The 27,990-nt window shown below is 45.5% G+C and overlaps 1 protein-coding gene across 3 annotated transcripts; it reads left to right on the top strand.

Annotated features, from left to right (window-relative positions):
• The first annotated feature begins 58 nt into the window (after window positions 1–58).
• PUSL1 (pseudouridine synthase like 1) lies at window positions 59–27,733 on the top strand. Of its 3 annotated transcripts, none has more exons than XM_062620066.1 (8): window positions 1,648–1,731; window positions 2,791–2,848; window positions 9,767–9,954; window positions 16,228–16,377; window positions 18,547–18,720; window positions 23,288–23,342; window positions 26,857–27,019; window positions 27,596–27,733. In XM_062620066.1, the coding sequence occupies exons 1-8, from the start codon at window positions 1,670–1,672 to the stop codon at window positions 27,625–27,627; spliced, it is 882 nt and encodes a 293-aa protein (XP_062476050.1). In that variant the 5' UTR covers window positions 1,648–1,669; the 3' UTR covers window positions 27,628–27,733. The 3 variants fall into 3 exon arrangements, with proteins under 3 accessions (XP_062476051.1, XP_062476050.1, XP_062476052.1); XM_062620068.1 differs by lacking the exon at window positions 1,648–1,731 and adding an exon at window positions 1,752–1,811; XM_062620067.1 differs by lacking the exons at window positions 1,648–1,731; window positions 26,857–27,019; window positions 27,596–27,733 and adding exons at window positions 59–490; window positions 24,922–26,173.
• Window positions 27,734–27,990: the final 257 nt, after the last annotated feature.

The following is a 27,990-nucleotide window of genomic DNA, read 5'->3' as shown; positions in this document are numbered from 1 at the left end:
TGAAATGAGGTGTTCAGTGACGTTTCTTTGCACAAACTCCAGCCCAGAGTCACCTCTAGAGCAGGCTCCCATTTCCATCTGAGTTCCCAGACCTGCCCGATTGCTCAGGCCCAACCAGAAGTATCAGTGTGCGAGCAAAAAGCTGACTTTTTAACACAGATATCAGATGCTGGAGGGTTCTGAGGAAGGCAGGAGAAGGAATTAGCCCCTCAATCCCCTCCATCCAGGAGAAGGAGCAAGCTGACCTCTGGTGGCCTCTGTTTTATGTAGTTCCATGAGGTCAAGTCAACACCGTTTCCATTCCTTTTGGTCCTCCCAACAAGATGAAAGCGTGGGGATGTTTCTGCCTGCGTGCGTATGCACAGGCTCCGGGATTACAAATTACCACTCTCTTTAGAGCCGAGAATCATCAGTTTCATTATAAAAGGCTCTGGAGGCCATTGTGCGAGTTGAAAGCCGGTTGGATTTTCCTATTCAAAGCAGATCCCAGGTTTGTATGAGGGAGGCAGGGATTTTTCTGTTGCTCTCCCTGTTTTGCTAATGACTTGGGCTATTGTTTGCGCTGGTTTGGGGCTACTGATGGTACACACAGATACTGCAGCTCAGGAAAGATGAGGGAAGATTCCACAATAGAAAGCATAGCCATGAAGAACATCTGCAGCCTTTGTTTTATTATCATTATCTTGGCCTATTTTTGTCCCTGTAGCTGTTATTTACCCTCAGTAAATGGTAGCCCACACACATCCTTTCACAGGCTGAAAGAGGTGAACATGGCTTACCTGAAACGCCCGTGATGTTTTCTGCAGGGACTTTAATGTGGCTGCTGGCTGAGTCGAGAGCAGTTTCATGTGGAGAAGGTTCACTGTGTCATTGAATCAGGCTGGTTTGGGTTAAAGGGAGCTTAAAGCTCATCCAGTTCCACAGGCAGGGACAGCTTCCACTAGAGCAGTTTGCTCCAAGTCCCTGTGTCCAACCTGGCCTTGAACACTGGCAGGGATGGGGCAGCCACAGCTTCTCTGGGCACCCTGTGCCAGCACCTCAGCACCCTCACAGGGAAGAGCTTCTGCCTAAGAGCTCATCTCAGTCTCCCCTTGGGCAGGTTAAAGCCGTTCCCCTCGGCCTGTTGGTTGGGAACATTCAAGCCTTTGAGTCCCCAGTCCCAAAGTCGCAAGTGAATTGTGGAGGGGTGCTCACCATGCCTCACACTGTACATTTACAGCCCCATAAACCGTGTTTTCTGTGGGAGTTACCTTCCTGCTCTGCCACTTTTGATGGCTTATCTGACTCAGGAGACAACCACAAGTGTGTTCGAACAGCCCAAAGGCTCAATTTCATTAGAAACGAACACAACACCCCAAACCTAACTCCTGCTCGGGTTATTTCTAACGGCAACATAAAGGCGATCACAGAGCCTGCCCGCAGGAAAACTCGATGTCTGAAGAGCCCTGGTAAGATGAAGCACAGGATTTGAGAGGGATTCCCTCCCTTGCCATGGCTGCCTCCGCCACCTTCACCCTGAGGTAAACGCGGCCCCTCCACGGCGCTGCCGCCGCGCCGCCTCAGCGGGCCCGCCCCACACGGAGCCGGAAGCGGGCGGCGGTGGGCGGGCCGCCGGCGGGAAGGCGGCTGAGGGGAGCCGGGAGGCCGCAGGGCTGTAGCCCTCGTAGCCATGGTGGTTTGTGCCCCAGCACGGTACCTAGTGTTCTTTCAGTACTTTGGCACTAAATATAGGTAGGTGCCTGAGCTGCATCCTCGCTGTGAGCGGTGGAAGTGAACCAGCGCCTGCTGAGGGGCCATCGTCACTGAAGGGGGTCAGCCCTGAGGGGCGGCCGCCATAAGTGGTGATGGGAGACCTGGGGAAGGGATGGGTGTATGTGGTGCTTTAGGTGAGGGTTAAATCCGTGCTGAGAGCAGACAGCTGGGCTGTGCTTTGTGCTGTGCACAGAAGTGTAAGGAAGGGGATGGTTTAGGCAGGAAATGCATAAAATAGGCACAGAGAAAAACATCAAAGGATGGAGAAAGAAGGCAAACTTGTGATCATGGGCTGGGACTCAGGGAGGGCAAGCGGCTGCTTCCTGCAGTGGTGGTGGTGGTGGTTTGCTGGGTGTCCGGTGGTGTGTCCGGTTTCCAGCCGTGCAGATGCTTGTGCTGCTTCGGGGGTGCAGCTGAAGTGGTCTGTGGGCTGAGTCCTGCAGGGTGGTAGCTGAGGTTGGGTTTCCCCAGGCCTCAAGCATCCCACATGCGTAGCTGTGCATGTTTACGGGGGGGGAGAAGTTGCGCAGCTCCAACCTGTGGAATTGTGCCTGTTTCCTTGGGGATTATACAGAATAATAGTATCATGTGCCAAACCCCACAACTCTTACAGTGCATGGTCTGTATCACTGTGGGTACTGACCTAAAGTACTCTGAGTAGTTACAGGTAGGTTGGGTTTAGCCTCAGGATGTGTCTCTCTGCACCTCAGCTTTTGTGAATGGCTGTGACTTCTACAGTAGAGAAGGAAGCTCACCACAGACTGTCTGTATGGCCTTTTAGTCACTTATGACATCCCCAGAGCCTGCAAAAAAGGGACCTGCACCAGGCAACCAGCTCCTGCCCCTGAAATAGTTTTATCTACAGCTTCTTTTCTAGTGTAATTTGTCTGCCTTATCTTTGTGCCAGCCTCCAGGTCCTGCTATAGCAAACGGTTTGATGACTGTCCCCATTAACTTCTGGATGTGCTGGTGGGCTCTTTGCAAAGTCCTTGGGTCCTGATATGTATCACTAACTACTGTATTTGTTTTGCTCTGCAGCGGGGTTATGGAGACTTCAAGTGATCAGTCATTGATTGGAGTCCAGAATTACTTGGAGGTAGGTCCTTTGCTAATCATATTGTCATTAAAATTAAACTTCTTAGGGAGTTACAGATATTATCAGAGATAAGTATTATTTTTAGATTGACACTTTATAAGGGACACTTGCATAGTATTAAACACTATGATATTCAAAACAGATGTTTAGAACTCATGTCAGTATACAGGTGGGAGAAATAAGGCAGGGTGAAGTCAGACACATTTACACCCTGATAAAGATGTGACCCCTTTAATGAGGCTTGAAATTGAGGCACCTTAGCACGGAACTCTGAGAGCCCCTGCTCAGGTACTGGCACACCTGAAGGGACTTAAGCCTGTGAGCTTCATATTAGCACTTGTGGCTATGCCTCTGCTTGTTCTCAGAACTGTCTTAAGCCGAGTTGTGCTGCTTCTAGATCTTGCATTCTCCTGGGAGAGGATATCTCTGATAGATATTTTCAGAACAAAGCACACCAGGATATCCATTGTTCCAATGGAAGAAAAAAAAATGCTTGGTTTCCATTCTTCTGGAGTTCTTCTAATATGCCGGGGAAAAAAAGGTATGATCTTGTCATCACTGTTGTTCCTGTGCTGTTCCTAGGGATTTCAGGAATGTAAGAATGGCTTTCAGGATGTGAGTGCTGGTTGGGCTTGGAGTGAGTGTGCAATAGGAGTGCAAAAGGTCCACTGTTAAACTAGCGAGTAGGACGTGGGTCTCTCGCATAGGGTGAATGCTCAGCACACCTGGATGTTTGTGTAACTCAATTGTAATTTAGTTACAAGCTCCTGTTGAGCTGCATTTATAGAGCAGTGTTGGAGAGTCCCATGTTCCTGTGCAGGGCAGGATCGAAAGGAAGGTGTGTTATTTTTCTCTTGTCTTAGAAGTATCATGTAGTTCAAAATGAAGGCTGTGCCTGCTCAGAAAAGAGACTGATTGAAATTGCTTCAGGTGAGCTCACACCTGTGTATGGATACCAACCTTTCTGTTACTCAGATCCCAGTTTCAGTCAGACTCTCTAACTTGAGATCATGAACTGCAGCAGGTTGAACATAGTGCACCCACCGTGCTTGTTTGTGTGAGTCTATGCTCTACATTAGCTTCAGTCCTTGTCTGTTGAAGGAAAAGAGTTGTGGAAGAGCTGAAGGAGCTCTTCCTTGCTGTCCTGCCCAGCCGCTCTGTGGCCAGGATGTTTCCACACCATACCTTGGTTTGCTGAGTGAGGGTGATAGCTCTTGCATGCTCTTGCTAAGCAGTCTGCAGAAGGAAAGTGTGATGAGTTAATGGCTTGAGTAAGAGTTCTATGGGTGTATTTGTATGGCTTTTTGCCTGAGACCGTTGTGGAGAAAGTGTATGAATATTGTGCACATCTTGAAAGAAGAGCCCCAGAGGATTTTCTGTCTCATTTATCTAATGCTCCGAACCATCCAGTGTCTCAGCCCCAGGCGCCGGACTTTGGGTGAGCCCAGCAGTTGTTTTGCATTATCCAAGTAACTTTGTTTTAACAGGCGAATGGGTAGGATGGGTGATTAAAGGAGAAAAAGAAGAAGAAGAAGAAAAAAAGAAAAAGATAAACTTATTTGGTGTTGTCTTTTCACAGTATCAGCACTTTGCAGGCCAGTTCTGGGATATGTGCTTTGCTTTCATGTGGTGGTATTGATGCTGGGCACTGCTGAGCAGAGCTGTGTCTATTAGAACCACATGGGAAGTCTTAAAACAGCTTTAATAGAAAACTTCTGGGGCCTGTAGGAATTTATCTTCCTTCCTCCATTTTTGTGCAGTCTTGAACTTCCCAGCTTTCCAAAGCCAGGAAGGCAACTGAAGGGAAGGGCGGAATTAAATCTGTAATGAGATCCTTATTGTATTCAAAGTATGTTCAGACATTTGTCTGCAGTTGCAGGCAAGCAAATAACCTGGGAGGTGTAGACCTTGTGTTTCAACAGCTGTGTCATTAGAACTGTAATGAACTGGTTTGTGAGTGTGGTGTTGCAGTCTTCTGTGGGGTAAGGTAAGACAGCTGGACTGGGGCTGAGCAGAAGGCTTGTCCATAACCCTTTGTCACTGTAAAGCACTGTATCCTACAGGATGCAAGCTTTTGTAGTCCTCAGTACTGTGATGTAACAGAGCAATGGGACTGTCTGGAGGAAGTGGAGAATTGTTTTAGCTCAGGGACAGATGTAGAGCTTTTAATATAGCTTTGAGGAGGGTAAGCTTTGCAGGCATCACTTTTGTTCTTTCTTGGAGACAATGTGTTTGTCTTGAAGTATTTGGAAGCCCAGCTTGCTAGTGATGGGTCCAAAACAAAACTCCAGACCTTGCCTCCCAGATGAGGAAGTTTGAATCCTGTGACTTGGCTCCTCCAGTTCCTTGTGGAAACTTACAAGATGCAGGACTTTATGCTCTGGTCTCAGTTCTTACAAATGTTCCTCCTGTAAAGGAAGATTTCCTATGCAGCACCTTTTGTTAAAATGAGTAGCAACATGTTGCTTGTGCTAACAGGTACCATATGCAAGGCCTGCTAAGATCTGCAGAATTAAGTTCCCTTTCATGTTTGATTTGAACATCTCCTGAGTGTACTGTTTCCCATTGTGCTCGTGAATGCTGCCCAAAACTAATCTTCCCCACACGAAGCTCTGTTTGGCCAGCAGCCTTGTGCTAAGGCCAGATATTACTCCTCATGAAAGGAAAAGGGGGAGTAGGAGAGGAGAAAAAGAATATATGCGAACTCCTTACTATGCAAGGCAGCTTTGGTACAACCCCCCCCAGAAAAGGAGGGGAGGAGGAAGAAAGGAAAATGGACCAAGAGAGCTGTTATCTTTAACCTCTGTTTTAACAGTAATTCAGTGGCATAGGAGATTGCTTTGGAAACCCTTTCTTCTAGCAGAAGCCACTTTCTCATTTTTTTTTCCTGGCTTTCACTTCAACTTTTATCTATTCCACTAAAAATGAGTTAGATTTTTCATTAGTTTCATTTGAAATAACACCCATTGAATCAGTGAGGCTGTGATGACTTGCAACCAGAAGCTTGCATGTTATTATTTATTAGAACACAGCAACCTATAAGTTGTGCAGCATTCCTGGCAATGCGGTGCATTCCCTTGTGTCTGTGCAGCTAATGGATTGTACAGTTCAGCTGCTTTAAAAGAGAAATGGACACTTAGTTATTCAAAAACATTTCTAATGCCTGTAGAGGTAGATGCTGAATATTCTGATGATCTTTTATGTAGACCTCATGGAGAGAAGCAAGTGAACTTTTGCTTCCCCACCATAGGTGGTATACAGCAGTGAGCCTGTTCTTCATCTTGCTTCTCCAGCGTTTGTAAAGAGTGAGAACTGAGCTGTGAGTAGGAATAGCAATCTGGAATGTGGATCCGTATCATTCTGGCACACAACAGTGGAAATTTCAGCGTGATTCAAAATATGGAAGTACTTAGTGAATGAAACCTGTTAGCAGAACAGGCCTACTACATGCAGCTAATGCTTTCCCCTGCATCTCTGGTATGCAGCGTATTAGAGGATAAACTGACACTCTGGGATGCTTGTTGCTGCTCCAGGAATATGGTTGTCTGGAAATGCTATGACTCAGGAAGTAAAGGCAAAATAAAAATGGATGAGATCTGGTTCAGTGAAAGGCCTCCAGCAGGTGCCAAGCCAAGATTTCAGTGTTTGTTACACCTGCTAAAGAGAAGGGTATTTGCATGCTCTGTGGCTTAAAGAACTTTGAGCACTGGGAGGGCAACCCAGCTTCTTTATTCCTTGTCTTCTCTAGTGCCTTTTACCTTGGGCACCATTGATAAAGGGCTTAACTTCTGCCTCAGTTTCCCCATAGGAATCCATAGATGATACCTAACAGGGTAGGGATCTGGATTAATAGCAGTAAAGCCTTTTGAGCTGCTCAGATGAAAGACGTACTTGTTTTAGGGGCTTGCCTTTTCCGAAAGGGCAGGAAAAACTGGTTGCTATCCAAGCAGTTACTAAGTGAAAATAATGTGGGGCTTTTAGAGTGTGGGTGATATTCACAGATAAAAGTATACAGGAACCAGAGGAGAAACTATCAGCTGTCTGTAGGCTCAAAGGGCATCTGGGTGGTACAGATAGGAGACATTTGCATAGGTGAAGGAGTCATTTCTGAATTGTCTGCAGAAAAGTTCATCAGTTCAGAAATGCTCTTTTTAAGGAGATTAATTAGGGTGGAGTATAAATGAAATATTAGAATTGAACCTGGAGGCAGCAGCTGATAGTACATTATCAGCTTGCATGCCTGTTAGGCTTGGAGGAAGAATCCACAAAGCTTTTAGCTTTCACAATCTGAGATTTGGTGGTGGTGGTCATATTCCTCCTTGGATGCCCAGCACATACATCCTTCAGTCACTTCTCCTAGGCAAAGCTCTCTGGTGAAAGCTGTGCTGGAGAAGGGCATGAAAATACCATTTATAGAACCTGCCATTCAGTCCTGCACCTTTGTGAATTCATTGGCTGACCTGAGTGGGGAAAACAACCAGATTTGCCTTGGGAGTCTGCATTCCAAACAGTGTTCTTATTGTCCAGCTTTGTCTGGATGCAGTGTGGGATCCAAAGGAGTGCTGCGTCTAAACTTCTCCAAGTCCCTAACAAGAGAGGAGAATGTATTACATGCTTTCTCCTGTTCTTTGCCCCTCTCTAACCCCACTGAACTGTTTTTCCACTGCCTGGTTTTTGCTTGATGGGAAAGAGGGGGGGAACTCACAAAACCCAAACATGTATTTGCAGAAACTATGGTCTTAAAATGCAGCTTCTGCTTTAAGACAAATTGCTGAGGCACAAGCCAAGGTCTACTGCAGAAAACTATTTAATTTCTGTCTGGTTAAGGGTGATAGATAAAGATTTTTGTTGTTAATTGTAACCACATGTGAACTCCAAATAGAAGGATTAGGAAGAGGAAAAGATAGGGTCATTTTGTTTGTTTCGCAGGCCTTCCCCTGCAGCTCTGATGCACGTTTTCCGTTACCTTCCTATGCATTTTAAGGGTACACTTTTGAGAGCCCAGAATCCTCTCTACTCAATAGTAGGAGTCTGGAAGGTGTTTGTGAGTCGGCAGTTCAAACTGTTGACTCTTGGTACCAAATGAAAATCAAATAAACACTGGTTCACTACTTGGGAGTGGAGATGGGAAAGGGGAAGAAATTTTTAGTCATTCGTCTGGTTTTATGCCTTTTCTTATTGTTTTCCAGTCTTTCAGATGTGCTTCACTCATTCCCTTTAACAAATTACATTGGATTTTCTAAGTGCCTGTCCTCACAAAGAAAAACTTGTATTTTGCAGTGGCCCAGCAACCCACTTTAAAACCTTACTGTACGTAAGACCTACTATGGTTTTAACATTGGTATTCCATGAACTTGCTGCCCTACCAGTGTTTGTCTTTTACCAAAACCCACCCTGGCTTTACTAAGCTTAGGCCAGTCTGGACAGACCCTTCAGTATGTACTACCTAATTAACCATGTTAGCATCTCTTTTGTTCTGTCTCTTGTGTGTGTGCATCTTGATTAAAAGACACCATATTAATGACTCATTTAGTAGGGCTTTATTTACTTTCCCAGCAGGAATGTGTAGTAATTCACCCGTTTGTTTTTCCAGTCCTTTGTTAGTGGGCAGAATGGAAAGGCAGAAACAGGGTGGGGAGATAAAAGCCAGCTGTGTGGATAGGAACAGCTGGGAAAGGGAAACAACGGGCCAAGCCGCAGGTTGGCTCTCCAGCAAATCCATGCCAAAATCCATAGGCAGAACCTAGAGGATCTCCATGGCTGTTCTTCCCCTTGCCTTAAGAACAGGAAGTTCAGCTTGTTGCAGTACAGTTTGCTAACTAAGTTTTACAGGACATTTCAGCTGCAGTGTAATTCTGGGGCCTTTTGGCTCCAGTAAGCTTGAACTCTGTGACTATAAAACATAAGATCTTTGATGGTATGAAAAATGTTGGTAGTTTTCTGCTTTAGTCTTGCCTGTGGCAGAGGTCTTGGCATGAGTGTGGCATCACCTGACTATTAAGGCAACACTAATTCCTGCAGGAAACAGTACTGTCAAGAATTAGCCAAGTCCTGTGTTAATGGAACTGTGGAAGCAGCAAATACAAGGAAATCCCACCTTGTGACTGTCAGTGGCCTGTGCCTGTCCTGTGGTTCTTTGTACCTGCTGGGATAGCTCACTGTCAGCTCCTCAACTACTCATGTGCTATATGAGCTGTGTCTTGATTCTTAGATCTGTTTATATTTCTCAGTGGGACTAATAAGTGCATTACATCAGTGTATGCTACTACTCGTCCCCTGGCTCCTCCTCTGCTCTCAGCAGTTAATGGAAGCATGTTGCTCTCTGTAGCCCTACTCCCATTGTGGATGGAAAGGAACTTTTGCCCACAGCAATAAGATGCGGTATTTGGCACTGTTATGGTCTGCACTGGAAGCAAGAGATGCAGCCTAAGCTCCTTCAGGTGTCTTGGCTGATGTAATTCAGACATCCCTGGGTGCTGTTTCCAGCCCTTTGAGGCTTGGATTCTGCAGCACTTTAAGATCTGCTGAAGCAATCCAAGTCGAGTTCTTAGCAGTAAATTGCAGGGATGGTGTCTGGGTTTAAATGGGCAATTCTCTGTCCTCTTTCCCACTCACCCAATGATATAAAGGATGGGCAGATAATATATTTTACTTTATTTTGTGCACATAAGGAAGCTCATATGGCATTTTGTATGTTCTGTTTGAGGGAATGTTAGGACAAAAGGTGAGAAGCCACTGGTGCTAGAAGTCCCCCCAACAGGCTTTTCTCCATCCCTTTGCAGCCCACGGTAAAACTCCCAATTACTTCTTTGTGTGAGTAATAAAGAGACATATGGTTAGCAAGGAGGAGGATGTTTTTTCCTAGCTAGCTTGAAGCAAGTCATCTATTCATGAATCCCAACTCATCTTGGCTTCCAGAAGGCAGTGCAGAACCTAAAGCCTGTTGCTCCTGTCAAGTTCCACATCTCCAGCCGCACAGATACTGGTGTCCATGCACTCTGCAACTCTGCTCACCTTGACATCCAGAGGGCTCCAGGGAAGCCAGCTTTTGAGGAGAAACAGCTTGTCCATGGTCTTAATCGCCACCTGAAGCCTGAGCCAATCCGGTAAGTTGGTGGCAAGTCAAAATCTTCTTGCTGGAGAAAGGAGGAAATGCAGCAATGATCTCCATTCTTCACCCACAAGCTCTATTTTCCCTTGTTAATATGTGTTGCCAAACCACTCCCTTGCATGTGTGTATTTCTATTACCACCAGACCCCTGTTATTGTTAGATCATCTATGCTGCTACCCCTAAAATAAGAGTAGTTATGAGAGACTGGGGTCACCATGTAAGTATTGAATCCAATGGGATGACTCTACTTTCACACATGAGCTTGAACACTGGTATTTAACTTCCAGTGCTGCTTTATTTCCCAAACTCCCCAATATCCTTTGTTTATTGAGTTAGCACTTGGCAAAAACCTGGCTGCAGTATTGCCTCTCACCTGGATCTATGCAAAAAGATGAAGAACAAGCAAACAAAATGCTGTTAGTGTTGGCAGTCTGCTCTTCCCTTACCATGTCATCAGCCCCCTTTTTTTTCCCTCTAGACCAAGGCTACTGCTTAACTCTGGAAAAGTTACATCAAAAACTCCAGTTGAATATTTTTATAGCAAGATTTGATGTTTTACTCAATGGGATAAAGTCCTTTTCATACTATACCCAACTGTTAATGACTAGGAAGTGTTGCATATGAATGTTGATACAACAATCTACAGAGAGCAGAACAGCCATTTCTTCTTCCTGTTTCCTTCTTTCTTCTTGTTAGTTATTACTTGTTGAAGAATGTCACAGTGAGCTTATTCTGCATGAGAGAAAAGCCTAAATGCCCACCCTCAAATGCAGAAAAAAATGATCATTAAACCAACAGTTTCTGTTTGGAATTTGCATCAATTAGATGAGTAATTTCTACACCCTGTGACTTTTTCAGAAGGTGGATTGGATTTCATGTTCTTTGCTTTCCTTCCCAAGCTGTTGTGCAGTTTCTCTGTCGGCTGTCAGACAGTTTCTGTGTTCTTCCCCAGACATGGGTGCATTTTATGGTTAAAGGGTAAATCGAATAAAACACTGGGGGCTTTTTTAGACTAAAAGCCAAATCTGTGCTGTGTTATAGAATCAACATGCCATTTGCCAGCAACTGCTTTGCTGTGGTCTATTCCTCCTTCTGTTGCTTTGTCTTATTTGCATACACTAAACTCTTCAAGGCAGAGATTGTCTTTGTCTGCCCAGGATTTGGTCCAGTAGGATTTGAATCTCTGTGAGGTACTGTATGGAAGAGTGTGTCAAAGCATTTCAGAGTGTTGTGTAAGAAGGTGGGTAATCTAAGGAGGTATTTAGGTGAGCAGAACTGTCATGCAAGGTGCCAGACCTCGGTCTTCCTGATGTCTGGTGACATGTACATAAAGAAAGATTATGGGGAGAAATTCCCCATGCCAGAGAAGGACCCAGGACCAAAACGCCCATCCCTCCCCACCTCAGTGCAGGATTGTTGCAAGAATTAGCAACATTACTATGAGGTACTCTTCGCCCTTCCTGCTTCACCTAGTCTGCTTTACTTTATAATCTCTTGGCGAAACAGGACCTGACACAAATGCTGACATAGCAAGGCCTGGGATTTGAGGACTGACATGTAGTTGCCTCAGTTCTCAGTGTTGCAGGGGAGCATTCTAGTTCCCCAAGGCTTGGGGAACAGTGAATTCAGCTCTTAATGTGCAGGTGCTCAAGTAGCTTGGGGTCTGAAGGAGGGAGAAATGAAAGATGGTGTTACTTTTTCCCAGGGGGTCCTTCTTGCATGTTCCACATGCTGTGCAAAGAGTGAACTAGTATGGGTTGGTTGGAACTGTGGAATGCTTTGCAGAAGGTGCTGATCTGCAATTGAATCGCATGCTTTGACCTTTCAAAGCATGTTGTAAACATTCAAACCTGCTGTAGGGTGGTGAGGCACTGGAACAGGTTGCCCAAAGAAGTGGTAAATACTTCATCCTTCGCAATGTTCAAGGCCAGGTTGGACAGAGCCTAGGGCAGCATGGTCTAGGGTGAGGTGTCCCTGCTCATGGCAGGGCTTTTGAACTGGATGATCTTAAGGTCTTTTCCAACCCAAATAATTCTGTGACTCTATGAAATACACTGAGATCTTTTATCTGCAGTCTCTCAGCCTGGTCAGTGACTGGAGCAGAAGCTGCAGCTGCTCTCTTGGAGCTAGCTGCATTCTTTTACATCCAGACAAGTACCAAGGGAGCCATCAGGGGGTGAAGGGGAAGAGGAAGTAAAATCCTTGGAATCTGAGCTCAGGAAAAAGAGCTGGAAGGCACTGAGAGAGCTTTATTATTTAGTGACTGTTTATTATGTTTTTTCAACTGACCTTTTCCCTGGATATTTATAGTTCCTTTAACAGCCCTCGGACAGTTTTGTGGACAGCATAGGGCCGCACCACTTTGATCCTGACAGTCTTCTGACTGTCCACATCGGCTTCACTGTTAATGCCCCTCCATAAGACCCTCTTGTGATGTCTTGGAGTAGGTGAGCTCAACCTAAGGGCAGTGTGTGATGACCATTATGCTGCTTGGGCTTGTTACAGAGTGTGGCTGCCATTAGAAATGCATCCCTGTCAGTCCCCAGAAATGTGTAAGGGGAAATTGCTCTCCCCCACACCTTATTTGCAAAAATGTGTTTCAGCAGCTTGCAGAGTTGGTGGAGTCTCCCTGAAAGCAAACTTTTCACAGTGGGTACCTGAAAGCAAAGCAAATACTGATTTCACTGCTTTTACTACACAGCCCACAGCCAGCCATCCAGTAACAAGTCAGATCATGCATCCCAAACCTGAGATTGAATATTAGCATAATAACAGAGGATTGACAGATTTGCACTTCCATTTGCCTCTTAAAGTAACAGCTAGATTCCTCTGTGCTGAGAAGCCAGAACACAAAGCAAATCCTTCTCTCAAGATAGCTAAGTTGCAGCTTAACATCTGTGAGTTATGTCCCTTGATAGCTTTCACCTTCTTTGACATATGTGTGAAGAGTTCAGTGCATCTGCTGAGGGGCTGGAGGTGATTTTGTTCCAGGCTGCTGTGTCAGTTAAAGCAAAAGAAACGATTCTGAAACAGAGTTTGACTTGTGCAGGATTTTAGTTATTTTTTGCTAAGCCTGAAAACTAGGTCAGAATCTATGGAAATCAAACCCTTTCTGGATGTTTTAGCTGTTACAGGGAGCATGAAGTAGGTCATAGTTTTGATTTCCTTCCTTAAAGGACTAAAGCAGTTGTTTGGGAGGCAAAACTAGGTGATTTTACAGCCGGAGGATACCACTGTAATAATCAGTGTGTTCTTGTGTGTCACCAGCCACTGAATCTCGGTGTCTCTCCCCTGAGTTTAGGCTTCGAACAGGTGAGTTGTGTTGTCTGAGTTTAATGGAATAAGTTGTCCGAGAGAACAAAATCTACTGTTGTGACCCTTCCATTTCCCATACTGGTAATCCTAAATACATAGTTATAGTGAGCTTTGTGATGCTTTGATTAGTCAAAGAGCAAACAGGATTGCTGCTGAAGAAGGTTTTGAGTTAAGAGAGTATCTCTGAAAGGAGGCAGCAGTGGGGTCTTACAGATGGGAGTTTTTTATCTCGCACTAAGACCCGAGATGTACCTATCAGGGGTGATGGCTTCTGATCAAACGCAGTACAGTCCTGATCAGTTAGAGTTTGGGTTTCTCAGAGCGCGTTCAGCTCTGCTTCTCCTTCCTCCCTTGGTCTGAAAATGGTTCAGCTGCTTTCCATTAAAGAGCTTGGTGATGGGCATGAGTCTGAGTGTATTCAGCAACCATCCCCTCCTCTGTAAATATGACTTTGCCAAGAAGAATTCTCTCCTAATGCTGAAGAGAAAACTCGGCACTTTCATGTGGTTGCAAGCAGGGGGTGATGGAGAGAGGGATCTTTGTGAGAACACGTTATTGGCAATGAGCTTGGAAGGGAAACAAGATTCCAAGCTTGCTGACTGTATCAGCAGCAGTAATAACCTTTTGTAGCATGATGGGTTTCTTCTATCACCTGATCTGTCTTTTAGATTTGCAAAGCATATTTGAAAGGATCTTGTCCACAAAGATCAGAGTTTATTTCATAGTTGGGGTTACTTCAGGAGGACTTAGCCCCTTAAGTAGGGGTGGTAATACAGTAGACTTTCACCTTCTGTTTCTGGTTGCAGTTTTTTAAGCACACAGTAAGTGCTGCTTGAGGGACAAGAAGATGGAGTTGAGATTCCTCCCACTGTCTGTAAATTGCCATTTAACTTCTGTAGGATGTACTTGTGGAGAATATCTTTGTATCCAATAAATTACCATTGCTAGTTAGATGGCTTTGGGCTTTTCTTCCTTCAGTCTCTTCTGAAATTCAGGCTCCTTTGAGAAGGTAAAGTCTGCCATGAGTCTGTATTTACCAGCAGGCTTTCAAATAATGGGATCTTAACACGGCCTGAAATGCAGCTGCTGGAATAAATGCTGGAAAGACATTCCTAGCTAGAAAAAAGCCTCTGGTAGCAATTGCATCTGCTGGAAGAGGCAGAAAAGGTGTCTGTGTGGAAGACCATGTGAGCATAACTAGACTTTTCTGAAAGCATCCCTCTATCAGAGGGAGTGAAAGGATGGTTATTGAATAAAAAAATCACATAAATGTTAATAAGAGAAGCTCAAGATAGATGAAATGCTTGTGGAGGCATGTAAACAAGGGAAAATAAATGTAATTTATTATATTTCTGTGTTTAGTAGAAGCTGGAGGTCCTCGGTTCAAACTCAATCCCAGGCCTGGAGGATGTAGTTTGCATTTCGACTGAGAGTTTATAGCAGTGGAGCAATCTCCAGGGCTTGTTATTGCAAATCTTTGTGCCTCAGCTTTAATTTCTTCTTCTGTGGTCTGAGCCTTCGCAGTCAAAGGATGTGAGCCAGAGGCACTTGAGCTGGCAGAAATCCCTGGAGCACCAACCTTTTTCAAGTAAATAAATAGCTTTTTCTATTACTCGGTCCCAAATGGTATGTTTTGGCTACCCTGGGTCCCTTGTCTTCACTGTGCTGAACCCCAGAGACAGCATGGCACACAGGAGAAAAATACCTTCTAAGGAAAGGTATCCTCTAAAGTAACACCTGCAGAGAGATGGTGCCGATGTAATAGGGGCTCTTTGCTGTATGCTCCCTGCAGTGTGGTGAGTAGCCAGTGTTCTGGGATAAGGGAAAATCAGATCCTGTAAAAGCTGTGCTGATGTGTTCAAATCGATGATAATGCTTTGGGGCAGGAACACAGGGAAGCTCTGTATTCTCCCTTGCTGGAGAGAAGGGTGTTTTCCTCTCAAACAGTTTTCATTCCCTCCCTTCTGGCTACCAAGCTGTCTGTGTTTGATGGTAATGATGGTGCTGGCTTAGAGAAACAAGGCAATTTCTCCCTGTTGCTTGTGGAAGAAAACAGGGGAGATCATCTGCCTAGACAGCTGATTCTTAAGTTGACTGCCCAGAGTCAGTGGAAGATAAATAGACATGAGCATTCCCAAAAGCCATTTTCTGCACACATGATGTGTGAGGGGGTCTCCTGCATGAAGCATTCTGTTTCCAGACTCAATATAGGTGATGGTGGGATGCACCTTTACTTTCATTGCTATAGCAAAGTCCTGTTTGTCTTGGAGGTTGTAGGGGGATGTGGGGAGAAGTGACTTCATCTAAGCTATCTCCATCTGCTACAACGAGCTGTGGAACCTTTGAGAGTGAGCACAGAGGTTCAGTTGCTGGGGGAGTCCTTCCCATTCACATTTGGAACTATGGATCTGCAGCAGCAGAAGGGCACAATGTTTGTAAGGTGTGCCCCTCAGCTGGAGGGGTCAGCTTGCCTTGGGCAGTTGCTGCCTCTTGCCTTAAGCATGGCTGGGAGCACCTGTGCCCTCAGCCAGATTTGCAAGATGATTTGATGGGCTGGGTGAGGTGTTTGGTCTCAATGTGCATCAAAGAACACACACCATCAATTGCCATTTCTCTGCTGAAGGGCTGATTGGTCTTAGCCTCTTGTGATGGTGTCAGCATCCCCAAAATGTGTTGATAGATGACCCAGAGTTGGTGTGTGTTTGATGACAGGGATGATGCTAAGGCTCTTCTGTTTTCTTCCAGTTGACAGATGCCTGTGGCAGCCTAGAGATGCAAATCCTTGGTCACTGGTTAGTCATGGGCTCTGCAGAGAGTGAGATTTAATGGATTTTAAGTGTGGTTTCTCAAAGAATCCATTGCATATTTCAGTTCCCATCTATGTGGTGACCAGGCAAAAGGTTTTGAACTAGTGCATGACGTTTCCCTCCATCTCGCTCTGTCTTCTCACAGCATTCTGAATGCCCACCGGGTGCCCAGCACCTTCCATGCACGCTTCTCCGCGCTGTCAAGAACCTACATCTATCGGCTGCTGATGGGCTGCTCTCATCATTCTGAAATCCCAGTGTTTGAAAGGGATCTCTGCTGGGCTCCTGGGGGAGGGTAAGTGCTCCATTAAACATCCCTGGGGAGCCTCATCAGCACTATGGAAGGGCTTGGCTTTTGGGGGAAGTGGGAGGAGGCAATTTCCACATGAGACCAGATTCCCTGTTCATATTGCCAAGATTTCTCTGTTGAAATGGGTGCAGCTCACTGAGCCTTACTCACTTCACTGAGCCTTACAGTTCTTCTGAATTGTACGGTGTTACCTGTAATAAACATGCTTGCACTGCTGAACTATTTATTTAGTGACTCCAGGTAAAGTCCATCAACAACTTTGTGTGTCCCTCCCTAATGGAATTGATGAGCATTTCCTCAGATGACCTTGCCAGTTCATACAGCAAACCCATTCAGACAGCTGGCCAGAGGAGCAGTGCTCTGACATGATGCAGATAGGCAGAAATGCATTGCCTGGCAGATCCCAGAGAATAAGTGTGACCATACAGACAGACAAGAATGAAGGCTGAGAATTCTTCTTTTTAGTCTTATTTTTTCTTTCCCAGTTTTATTTCTGGTAGTTGACTGTGTGTAAATCTGCTCTCTCATTCCCTGTCTGACTGCTTGTATGTTTGAATAGTGAGACCAATGACTCCAACAACCCTACAATAACAAACTGGTATATCTGGCTGGGTGTTCACTTGTGTTCCTGAAGTAGCCACTGAGTCATAACAGATCAGTACTTGTATATGCAAGGGAAGAAAAACAAATTCAGTGCCATTTAGAAAGAAAAAACAAACAACTTGGAACATATTAAACAGTGGGTGAGGAAAGAAACCAAACAAACCCCAGAAGATAATTTGTTATTGTCTTTTTAGTTTACGTTGTACTGAGATAAAGATACAGTCAAGAAAGTGGAGTTGTAGAAAAACAGGTTTGCAGCCAGTTGTGGCAATTTCATCACCACTATTGGAATAACAGTTGTGGGTAATAGGGGGAAAAACGTGATCTCAACTGTCTTAGAGGGGTGAAGATGGTGTTGTGCTAACACTAAATTGCTGACTTTCCTTTCTGTGGGCTGTGGAAGGGAAAAATAACAGCTAATTTTGCAATATCATGTGTATGTGCACAATGGGCCTTAATCTTTATGAATGGCATTAAATTTAGTCCAGCCACTGCAGTTAATGGCAATACCACATAAAGGATCAAGTGAGCATATTAGCAACTAAAAGTTGGGACATTGGGACTGCTGGTAGTGGAGAAACTCATAGTGTATTCACTATTGAGCATGTCTGGTGTATAAAACACATAATACACAGTAAACCTCTGTAGCCATCTGAACTGCCAGCTAGGTGTTACCAGTGCTGCTCAGTGTGACCAGGATTCTGGAAGTGCTGGTCATTTTTCTTGAAGACAGTGAAAAAATGAATGATATTGGTAAATCTCATCTTGAATTTTGGTTTTCTTCAGAAACACTTTGACTTCAGTTAAGATGTGGAAGACTGAAGTCATGGATCGTGCATATTTGCTCAGGCTTTTCTTAGAAGTTTACAAAAAGCAAGAAAAATAAGCATCTGTTCAGCAAATGTGTCAGGAAATCTGTCTAAATGCCTTTGCTGGAGGCTATTTTGAACAGACCTAGATACTTCAAATGAAGAAATCTGAATGACACTTGACATTGAGTTTTACCCTTGGTCTTTTCTTCTGCATCTGCATCTCCACCTCTGGTTTAGTGTGGCTTCATCTCTGACAGTAGTTCTCTCATTCCTTTTCTGTTGCTTCCTAACTTCATCTGGCTGTTGCAAATCTAAGGCTTGGAAAACCATCGTAGTTTTTGATATTTTCTTACCTGGCAATATGATCCTCACTTTATAAGATCCAGATACTGCAAAGGATTTTGGTTCTCTTGCCCTCCACTTCAGCCAGCAATAGAGCTATTTGAACTGAACTGTTACAAGAATCACAGCAGGGTAATGGTTTGGGTAGAAGCATGTGTCTGCCAAGCCCTCATCTAGCCTGGGGTTTGGAATACCTTCAGACCTCAGGTCACTTGGCATCTTGGTTTGTGGTTTGGACCATTAGAAGACAAACTCCATCTTGCAAAATGTCTTTCCACAATGCTGCTGTGTTAAATCTGGGTGCAAGGTTTAAGCCTCTCATCAATTAATTGGATTTGGATTCATGTAACATACTAAGTCCCACCTGATGCTCCTTTCCTTTTGCCTTTCATTTCAGCTACCTGAATGTTCCTGCCATGCAGGAGGCAGCTCAGTTCCTGGTGGGAACCCATGACTTCAGCACCTTTCGCTCTCTTGGCTCTGAAACACCTCTTCAGAGTCCAATCAGAACCGTCTTCCAGGTGGACATCCAGCCCTCCTCTGGTTTCCTGTCCCACCACTATGAACACAGGTGAGAGCCAAGATACTCAGCTGAGGAGCTGCTCTGCTCAGCTGGTGCTCTTTTTGTCTCAAAAGCTGCTTTCCACCACTGCTTTGGTAACTGACCTCCTGTTTGCTGTGCATTTGCTTCACAGCCCTGTGATGGTGTCAGCAGGGTTCTGCTTAGTGACAGCTTGGAAAGGACATTCATTTCCCTCTCCTCCACCATGTCCTCAGGGAAAAAGATGAGCAGGAATGAGGGAAGGGGAACTGGACAAGTTGTTTGTACATTAAAAGGCAGGATGTTATAAACTGGTGTATGGAATCTGGCACAGAGCAATTCCTATGAGGTGCTTCCAGAATTTACACTCATTTTGGTTGCTAAAGACCAGCTCTCCCAGGGGATGGGATTTTTCTGCCCCCTCTGCTTCTGTCCTAGCTTTGCCTAAGGGCTGCAAATAGATGGAAAACACCCACCCAACACCTAAGTCACTGCTGGAGCTATGCAGATCCACTTGGTTCACACCAGTAACTCCTACTGTCTTCCCAGGGGGTGCTGATGGAGGCAAGTCCAATATTCCTCAGTCATTACATAAACAAAAGATTGTGGAGTGTCAGGTTCCTTCAGGACCAGGTCTTGCAAGTATTGAAATGAAGTGGCTGGATAGATTTTCTCTCTAGCAGTAAATCAAGATTTTAGTTCCCAGAAAGATCATGGGTATTTATCATCTGATCAAGGCTTTCACTTTCATGCTGGCTTCTGTCAGAGATACGGCTGTTGTGTTTCAGCCTGAAAGCCAACCTTGCTCCTGTCTGTCTCCAAACCACATTTTCCTGCTTTCTGATTAGGAGGATACCCTTTTCTTTGTAGTTCCCCCCGCCCCAACCCTCCATTACATTTGAATACCTCCTGAGCTGTCTGTAAGTGCCGTGCTCCAAGCTTCAGCAGAGCCTCACTGCAGCTTGCAAATAGCCCCCTGTTTCTTTCCCCATGTCTTAGAATGGTTTATATTGCCATCAGTAATGTAAGATAAAAAACTGAAAGCTGAAAAATCACAGATCTGTATGTTCAGGGTATCCCTGGGCTTTCAGTTCTTCCTGTCCTGTTGGATTCCTGCTTTTCCTACTCAGTGCTGGTGCCTGTCAATACACAGGCACATTATAAAGAACCAGCCAGTTGGGTATGGCACTTGCACTGCTACAGCACAAGGATGTGGCAGCTAATGCCAGGTGTAAATGTTTGTTTGCCACTTTCTTGCAGCTAAGCAGCGCTGTCCCCATGGGATAAGGAAGGCTGGAGAGGAAAACGGGTGCTGTCCTGTGGCTGCATTCCTGCCATTCGTTATTGGCTTGCTGTTGCTTAATGGAGAGCTTGGGCTCCCTCCATCCAGTGTGGTTATGTTTAGGGACACAAGTAACAGTGAAATGTTTTATCCACAAGATTATCTTGTCCTTTATGATACAGAGAAGTATTGTAAGTGGCAGAGTCAGTGAGCTAACCTGAAAATAACCATTAACAGTCACCTGTGAGTATGAACCAAGTTTCCTTCCAAATCCAGACCTGCTCTTGTCAGTTGACTCATCTCAGATATAATATGGATCTGCTCCTTTATCCCTTTGATTTTAATGTAAAAAAGGGAAATTGCCATTCTTTGCATAACTTGCTGCAGAAACCTATCCCACATGAGGCCAAAAACAGCTCATGAGGGAGGGAGAGAGCAAACCTAAAATCTGGATCCAAAGCATCAAGCTGCTGATGGAATATTTTTGCTTTTGGTGACACACGGAGCCAAACTTGTGTTTTATAGTGAGTCATTGTTATAATGTGTCAATATTAATTGATTTAATGTATGTTTAGGCTGTAGGGGATGGCTGTGAAAAGCCTGGTTTCAATGCATTAAAATGGCATTTAACTCTCTTAAAAGACTTTGTTATAACCACAGCTGTGATTTTTCTGCTCTGAAGGTTGTAAGATTGGCCCTTGTGAAAGGAGAGGTGGTGTTAGGGGGTTTCTTTGTTTGGGGGGGTTTTAATTACAGTGTCCTAATTACTTTTAATCTGTAAACTTCTCCCTGTGGGAACAGATCCAGTCTGGAGCTGGGTGTTTGTTTGCCCATTCTGCAAAGACGACAACAAATACGCCTCAAGTGCATCTGTATTTCTTCACTGCAGTAGCAGAATGATCTGTTCCTGCAATGAAAGGGCTGGGGTAGCATTGAAAACTTACAAATAGGTATTTATTGTTTTTCTAGCCTGATCTAAGGAGGTTTATTTTCCATTTTGGAGGGAGAAATCCATAGAATAATGGTCTCTTAGTCCAATAATGCAGCTTTTCTTCCTTGTCCTTTCCTTTCTTTCTGAACTTAATCCAATCTTCTGAATTGACCGCTTGTCTGTGTAAAAGGCTAACTGTTAAAAAGATTCCTTCCATCAAACTCAGTTGCTCAGCAACAGTGGAAGTGGAATTAGTGCCCCATCCATACAAAAATGCTTTTGAATGCTCAGGATGTGTTGAGGGGCTCAGCCCCATCACTTCTTCTTAGGGAGTGATTGCTCTGTCACCTGTGTTTGAGCAGGATATGTATTATTCATTGCAAGGTGCTGGCTTCTGCTGCCAAGTGGAAAAAGACAGCTGGATTTTTTTGCTGGTAAGCAAATTATCTGTGAGATTGGCAAGAAAAACCAAAGTTTGCTTCTTTAAGAAGAGTATCTTGTTCTTTTTCAGAGGCTACAAGATGTTTTTCCTAAGTATCTCACCCCATCTTTTGTAACTTGATAGACCTTGTCAGGAGACCTGAGCAGGAGAATCCTGGCTAAGGAAGGTGCATGCAGGTTGATGAGAGGGGCATTTGTTGCTGTAAATTGTCCCTTGTGCATTGCTGAAGAGCTGAGCTGAATTGTCACCTTGAAGTGTTGGGTGTTTGCACGTGTGTAGCAATGCACATGCCTGTGTGCCATGTGCATCAAGCTGGGGGAGAGCAGAGTGTAGGTAAGTGATAGAGACACTGTCATTCCCTGACATAGAAGAATCTGGGGGCAGGAGCTGCCTTTTCATATTCCAACAGACGTGACAGGGAGGGCTAAAAGCAGTAATTTATCTGTAAATCCTAGGAGAAAACAGCTTGTAGCTGCTCCCTGCAGTGACTGTTTGCCCTGATGCCCCGTGTGGGCCTGTGAGTCAGGTTGTCCCAGCTTCACCTTCCTTCTATGGCCCGTCCCAGGGACTGGGCAGCCCTTTCTCCATACTCAGGTGTTTCCAGCAATCCCAGCCTGTCCCTCTGAAGCCCAGACAAACAACTGGGCTTTTCTCACACCTGATGGAAATCTCCACAGCCCTTTGATGCCCAGTTACTGGGCTCATTGCAGGGCAGGAGAGGAGAGGGTTTGCACTGAAATACGTGCTTTTCTGGGTTATGCAAGGTAAGCTTTGTCTCTCTTTGCTGAAGGAATGCTATTTGATGTAAGGAGCACTTATAAGCTGTTAGTGAGTTTATTTTTTATTGTTACTTTTACCTAAGTGACTTTTAGAACTGATTGTAGCATGGAAGCTTGGGCACACAGGTACTGAAGTGAAAACCTCATTTCTGTGCCCTGCTTGATATCTGATGGATGAAACCCACGTGTGCATGTTTTTATGTGTATCTGATGTGCACAGCAGACTTTTCTTTCTGTCTGTGGGAAGGAAATGTGCATATGGGTTCTTTCCTGCAGGGCCCTTCCTGAGAAGGGGTTTGCACTGGGGTTTAGTGTTACGTTAGAGCTGTTCATGGAACATCAGCAAAGCCTCAGAGTTGTTTCAGAGTAGCTTGTAAGGATGCAGCAGAATGAAGCTGAAGTGAGCCTCAACAGAGTTCTGATAAGGAATATTGGTTGCTACCACAGGACTTTCTGGAAAGTGGGACCTATATGAACAGATTTGGTGAGGGGGGATGAGGTCTTTCTGCATAGCAGTACCTGTCCATCCCCAGATATTCACCTGCTGTTTCCTACTCACTCTTAGCCTGGAATGCTTTCTTGTCTGCCATTGCCTGTGTTCTGATGCTGCAGCTGGATTCCTCAGGCTCCTGACTTGCATGTCCTGCCTTTTCCGGTAGCATGTGGATGTCACAGTAGGCATTGCTGAGTGTTGAAATGCAGTCTGCAAAGCCTGTTAGGACCACATGACTCTCTCAAACCAGCTCCCAGTAAAATGGTGGAGTTGTTTTTCTATGGTTGGTTCTTCCTTTCCCCAGGAGACATCAGGCTGCATTCCTCAAAGCAGTAGCACCTTAGCAGGGTGGGAAGTTTCACCTTGCTTTATGTTGCCCTTCCCCTTTTACTTGGATGGATTTTAACTTGGGTGTGAGGCAGAAGATCAAGCCCCATACAACTACTGCATACAAAAAGGCAGGAATTGTTTCACCCCAGAAACTATCTGCAGCTGAGTAGCAAATGAACAGTCTGGTTGCAAAGGCTCATGATGCTGGTTCAGGTTAATTGAGGGCTGTGCAGCTTCTCATTCATCGTACTCGCATTCACCTGCGGTTTATATTTCTCTGGGGGGGTAGAAGAGCCATTTGAAATGTGATTTTAAATGCTGGTTTTGTTCCTTTCTATAGGGGACTGGAGTTTTGGGAGTTGAAGTTCAGGAGCAGATCCTTTCTTTACCGCCAGGTACTGTTTGGTGCTGGATTCAGCACACACTTTGCCTCCAAGAACCAAACCTGTAACTGTTGATCGGTTTAGCATTGTTGCATGCCTGTGTAGTGCCATCTCTGTTGTGGAGCTGGTGGTGTAGCTGTGTGACACACGGAGGGACCTGCCATCAGAGAAGTGAGGTTCTGTGTTCTTTGGTTGATCTGGTAGAACCAGAATCTCTTAATTTTATGTCTAAAATGAATGTCCGAAGTCACAGAATCATGTGGGAGGATGGAAAGTTTTGTTTTCTACGATCTTTGTCCTTGCAGTCTGAGCAATGAAACCCAACAGACATATGTTCCTGCTCTGCTGAATGGCACCGGGCCCAGCAAAAGACTGCCTGGAATTTTACTTTCTGGCTTTGGAGCATGAAGTAATTGTCAGTGTTGCACAAAGGAGAGATGGGAAGACCTGATTCAGCTATGCAGGCATGGCTGCAGGATCTTTCCCTCTACCATGCTGTCTGGTCTCTGCTGGCTTTTCTTTGAAATAACTCCAGTGGGGTTTTTAGTGCTGTCCTCAGGGGAGACAGCTCTCCACAACTTAATGGATCACCTCATTAGGAAAGAGTTGGCTGTTCTCAGTCTGCCTGTCCTGGCCATGGTCACACTCTGGAGACCGAGAAGAGGCAAGAGAGGGCTTGTTTTCTGAAGGCGAGAGGGGGTGTTTTGTGGGAACAGCAAGCAGCTATTTTTTATCCTGTTTTGACAAACCAAATTTGGTTTTATCCTGTGCCAAGTAATGCTCTGTGAGCTCCCTGACAGTGGGTGTCTGGCTGTGAGCAAGGGAAGAACAACAACGTGCTTGAGAAGGGCTTGATATACAGCAGGGATTTGCTCCATCGGATGCTCTTGTGACAAGGAGAAAATGCTGGTAACCCATTTAGTGCATTAGGAACGGAAATGCTACTTAATGGCACTGTGCAGAGAGAACAGCTACCCATAATACTCAGCTCATGCGCTCTCTGAGCCTTGTTCAGTGAGCTGTCAGGTGAGGGTGAAACAGGAACAGGCTGTGTGTGCACTGAGTCTGCGCTCTCCTACCTCAGCATCTGCTCCTGCCCTCCATCATAAAGAGAAGACTGGACCAGATGGACCTCTGGTCTCACCTCACAGAGCTGCTGTAAGTGCTGGCAGTGGACTTTTCTGTTAAGAGAGCAGGAGTAAATAGCCCCAGACACTGTCTGTATATGTTTTTGCTGACTAGCAGGCAGAAGGGGAGACACCAAGCACATGGCTAATTCAAATGCGTACCATTAGGCTGCGTTTATGCTAGCTAACTCCAAATGTGGAGACATCAAAGCTAAAGTCACAGCATAGGATGACCTCTAGTGAGGGCTGGGTAAAATAACATATGGCCAGGATCTGTGCTGCTTCTCTGTGCCATCTGCTTAAAGGCAGGCTCTTGGCACTCCACAGTGCAATGTGAGATCAGAGCACATAAGGAGACACAGTGCTTGCCTTTGGGTAAATACATCTTGGTGGTTGGACCTTTCTCATGAGCAGTGGTAATCATGGTCAGGTTGCTTAGAGGATTTTGGTTTATTCTGTTGTAGATGTTACTGGATCAGACACTTAGACCAGTGCTTCTTTACAGCACTACATTAAGTTTTTTGAGAGCTTAATGTACTTTGAAAGGTCATGAAGAGGAAAACATCACAAGGAGAACATGGGGAATAACCTCCCCAGGGAAGTGGTGACTTTGACTTTTAGGATTCAGCTGGACAGGGTGCTGGGACATCTAGGCTAGGTCATGCTTTGCCTGCAGGACAGTTCTTCCAGTGAGCATGGACAAAAGTCACTAGGAGATGGTGACATTGGGATGGCTTGGGATCAGCCCCTGGCAAGAGCTGAGTTTCAGTGTGGCTCCTCTGTCAAATAATACTTGGTCCCAGCAAACCTGTGGCATGTTGCCTTAGGCTGTGTGAGCTCTCCTGTGGAAATGGGTACAGGTGAGCCCAGGGGAAGTGCTGGCAGGTTCTAGGAGGTTCAGCTCTTGCCTGGCCAGATACCTGCAGCAGGTACAAGTCTTGGCCCTCCTGGAACAGCATGTCCTCTTGATACAGAGGAAAGAGTGGGTTTTGCCAGGAGGATGCTGAAGTACAAAGGGTGCTTATGCAGGAGGTGAGGGCCATGGTGTGAAACTTGTGCTAACCCACTGGGTCTGGAATTGCTGCTTGTGGAAGAAGGGAAGTTGTGACATGCAGAGGTGTTTGAAATACCACTTTGCTGCACAGGGGTGTGTTGTCTTATGCTGTCCTACTTGGGTTTGGGTTTTTCTCTGTTTTTGTACTTTCTGAGAGAGAAGTGAGCCCCTACATAGTTGCTTATGTGTTAAGAACCTGTGAGCTCAGCTCTCCCAGCATGTATGTGAGCTTCCTGCCACAGACAGATGTGTGGGTGCTGCTCTTGTTTCTGAAATGGAAACCATCCCCTGCTCAGCTTCCCACGTGTGGTGAGAACAAGACCTGCTCCAAGGTAGTGCTGTGTAGCTGGAGGCCATTGTGTTGCAGGTCCTCATCTCACTCATATAAATGACTTTAATTGTCCCTCCCCTACCACCAGCTTTGGTCACTAGAAGATGCTATGCTGCTGCTCGTTGCAGACAAGCTTAGTGTGTCACCCCCATCAGCACAGATCCTAGGCAGTCCACGCAATCCCTGCTAAAGGGGAAGGAAAACCTTTCCTCTGCAGGCTGTGGGGTGACTGTGACTGCTAGATAATAAGGCAGAAGCTCTTCCCTGTGAGGGTGCTGAGGCGCTGGCACAGGGTGCCCAGAGAAGCTGTGGCTGCCCCATCCCTGGCAGTGTTCAAGGCCAGGTTGGACACAGGGGCTTGGAGCAAGCTGCTCCAGTGGAAGGGGTCCCTGCCCATGGCAGGGGTAGGGACTGGGTGAGCTTTAAGCTCCCTTCAACCCAAACCAGTCTGGGATTGTGTCATGATCTTTTTGAAGAAAGTAAGTGAGCACTGGAGCTGCTCCTGGAGGTCTGCGATACCAAAGGCATACAAGGGGCAGCCAGGACTGGTTTGAACCCTGATGAATGAGCCTGGGCTGTGACTTGGGATATTTCTTGGGATGCTACTTGGAATACTGGCACCTAAAACAAGGGGCAAAATATTCTTTATGTGAGGGAAGTGCTTGCTTCTTTGTTAACACCCAGCTGGACTAGAAGCAGCCATGGCAGTGGGAGCATCTGGTAGTATTAGGGAGAGTAGAGGAATACCAGAAATCAGGTGTTCTGGGAACTATGGGTGTAATAATAATGATGTACCTGTATTCAGGAGCAAACCCATATTAATAAATCATGGTGCTATCAGTCTTTTCTGAGTGAAAGACGCTGAACTGTGATTAGGTTTCTAGCTTTACCTGCTATCGGTACTAACTGTGGACTGTTAAACAGCGCAGTACTAATAGCAGGGCTCAACAGAACTTTCTGGACTCACTCAGTTTTCCAAGGGCAGCTCCTAAGCTGTGTTCTCTGTTGTTCCAGGTCCGAAGGATGGTTGGGGCTCTCGTTGCAGTTGGCCAGGGCAAGTTAACGCCTCATCGTATAAAGGAGTTACTGGAGTTAAAAGACTCAAGGGCTTTTCCACCAAACGCCATGGCTCCTCCATCTGGACTCTTCCTGAAATCTGTGGAATACAGTGAAGCAGGTGGGTGGATGCAGGGATTGGCATGATTTCTGTGGGAGTCAGATCTAACACTGCAACACCCACAGTCTCCCTTTGTGTGCTGTCAGACCTGTGGCTCACAGCTTTGCTCATTGACACCCGCATTACAGTGACCCCCCCGGGCTGCAGAGGTGTGTGTGCAGCATAGCTGCTATGGAAGAATGGTGTAGTGGTTTTCCTGGTAGGTTTTTTCCTCTTACTTTCAGGTTAGCAAAAGAGCAGTTATGTTGACAATGGCTCTGAGGTCTCACATGGGTGATACTTGAAGTTCTCATAACTTGTTCTGTCCCTGACCATGTATAAAGATCAAACCTTCTGTGGCATCTGGGCACCTACAGATCCATTCCTGTTCCCTCCCTTCTCCCTTGCTGTGTATGGGGGGATTGTAGAGGCTGGAGGACAGAGAGCCCATCATCCTGTTGCTTATCTGGTGACTCTCTGTGTCAGTGGGGAGGGTGCCCAGGCAGGAAGGGAAGACCACAGATTTGAAGTGCTTTCAGGTGCTTCCAGTGCCATCCTTTTTTTCCTAAATCAATGTTTTCTGTTTCTTCCTCTCAGATTTGGACACTACAGCGGCCCCAGCAGAATAGCAGCTCTGTGAGATACAGAAAGGACTGCTGAGGATGTGGGATGGAGGTTTGCCAAGTGCTCTTTACACAGTACACAATCTTGTCTCAATAAAAACCATTGACTGTGGCTGTGGGCATCTTCCAGTCATTTGTTCTTGCCCTCTGAGACTGCCAAGGGGAAAGGAAGAACAACTCCATGCTGCTTTTAGATAACTGCTGTTGTGCTCTCTCTTCTGCTTCTGTGTTTGTCGCTCAAACAGGAGGAGGAAGGAGTGGGGTTTGGGGTTTTTGTGTGTAGGTTTATCTACTTTTTGTATCCCTTCTGTGGTGTGTGTGTGTGTGAGAGGAATACAGGCTTAGAACAGAGGAGAATGTAGCATTTCC

Source organism: Pezoporus occidentalis, unplaced genomic scaffold (assembly GCF_034315485.1).
Source record: "Pezoporus occidentalis ecotype Australia unplaced genomic scaffold, CSIRO_AGI_Poc_V1 ctg219, whole genome shotgun sequence".
NCBI lineage: Eukaryota > Metazoa > Chordata > Aves > Psittaciformes > Psittacidae > Pezoporus > Pezoporus occidentalis.
Note: the sequence above shows the minus strand (reverse complement) of the source record. Positions and strands in the feature narration are given on the sequence as shown.

Bases quoted from the DNA above. Each gene is read 5' to 3' on its own strand.
- PUSL1 (XM_062620066.1), top strand. From the start codon at position 1,670: ATGGTGGTTTGTGCCCCAGCACGGTACCTAGTGTTCTTTCAGTACTTT. The intron at 1,732-2,790 runs GTAGGTGCCTGA...TTTGCTCTGCAG, and splicing joins TACTTTGGCACTAAATATAG to CGGGGTTATGGAGACTTCAA. The intron at 16,378-18,546 runs GTAAGTGCTCCA...CTTTCATTTCAG, and splicing joins TGCTGGGCTCCTGGGGGAGG to CTACCTGAATGTTCCTGCCA.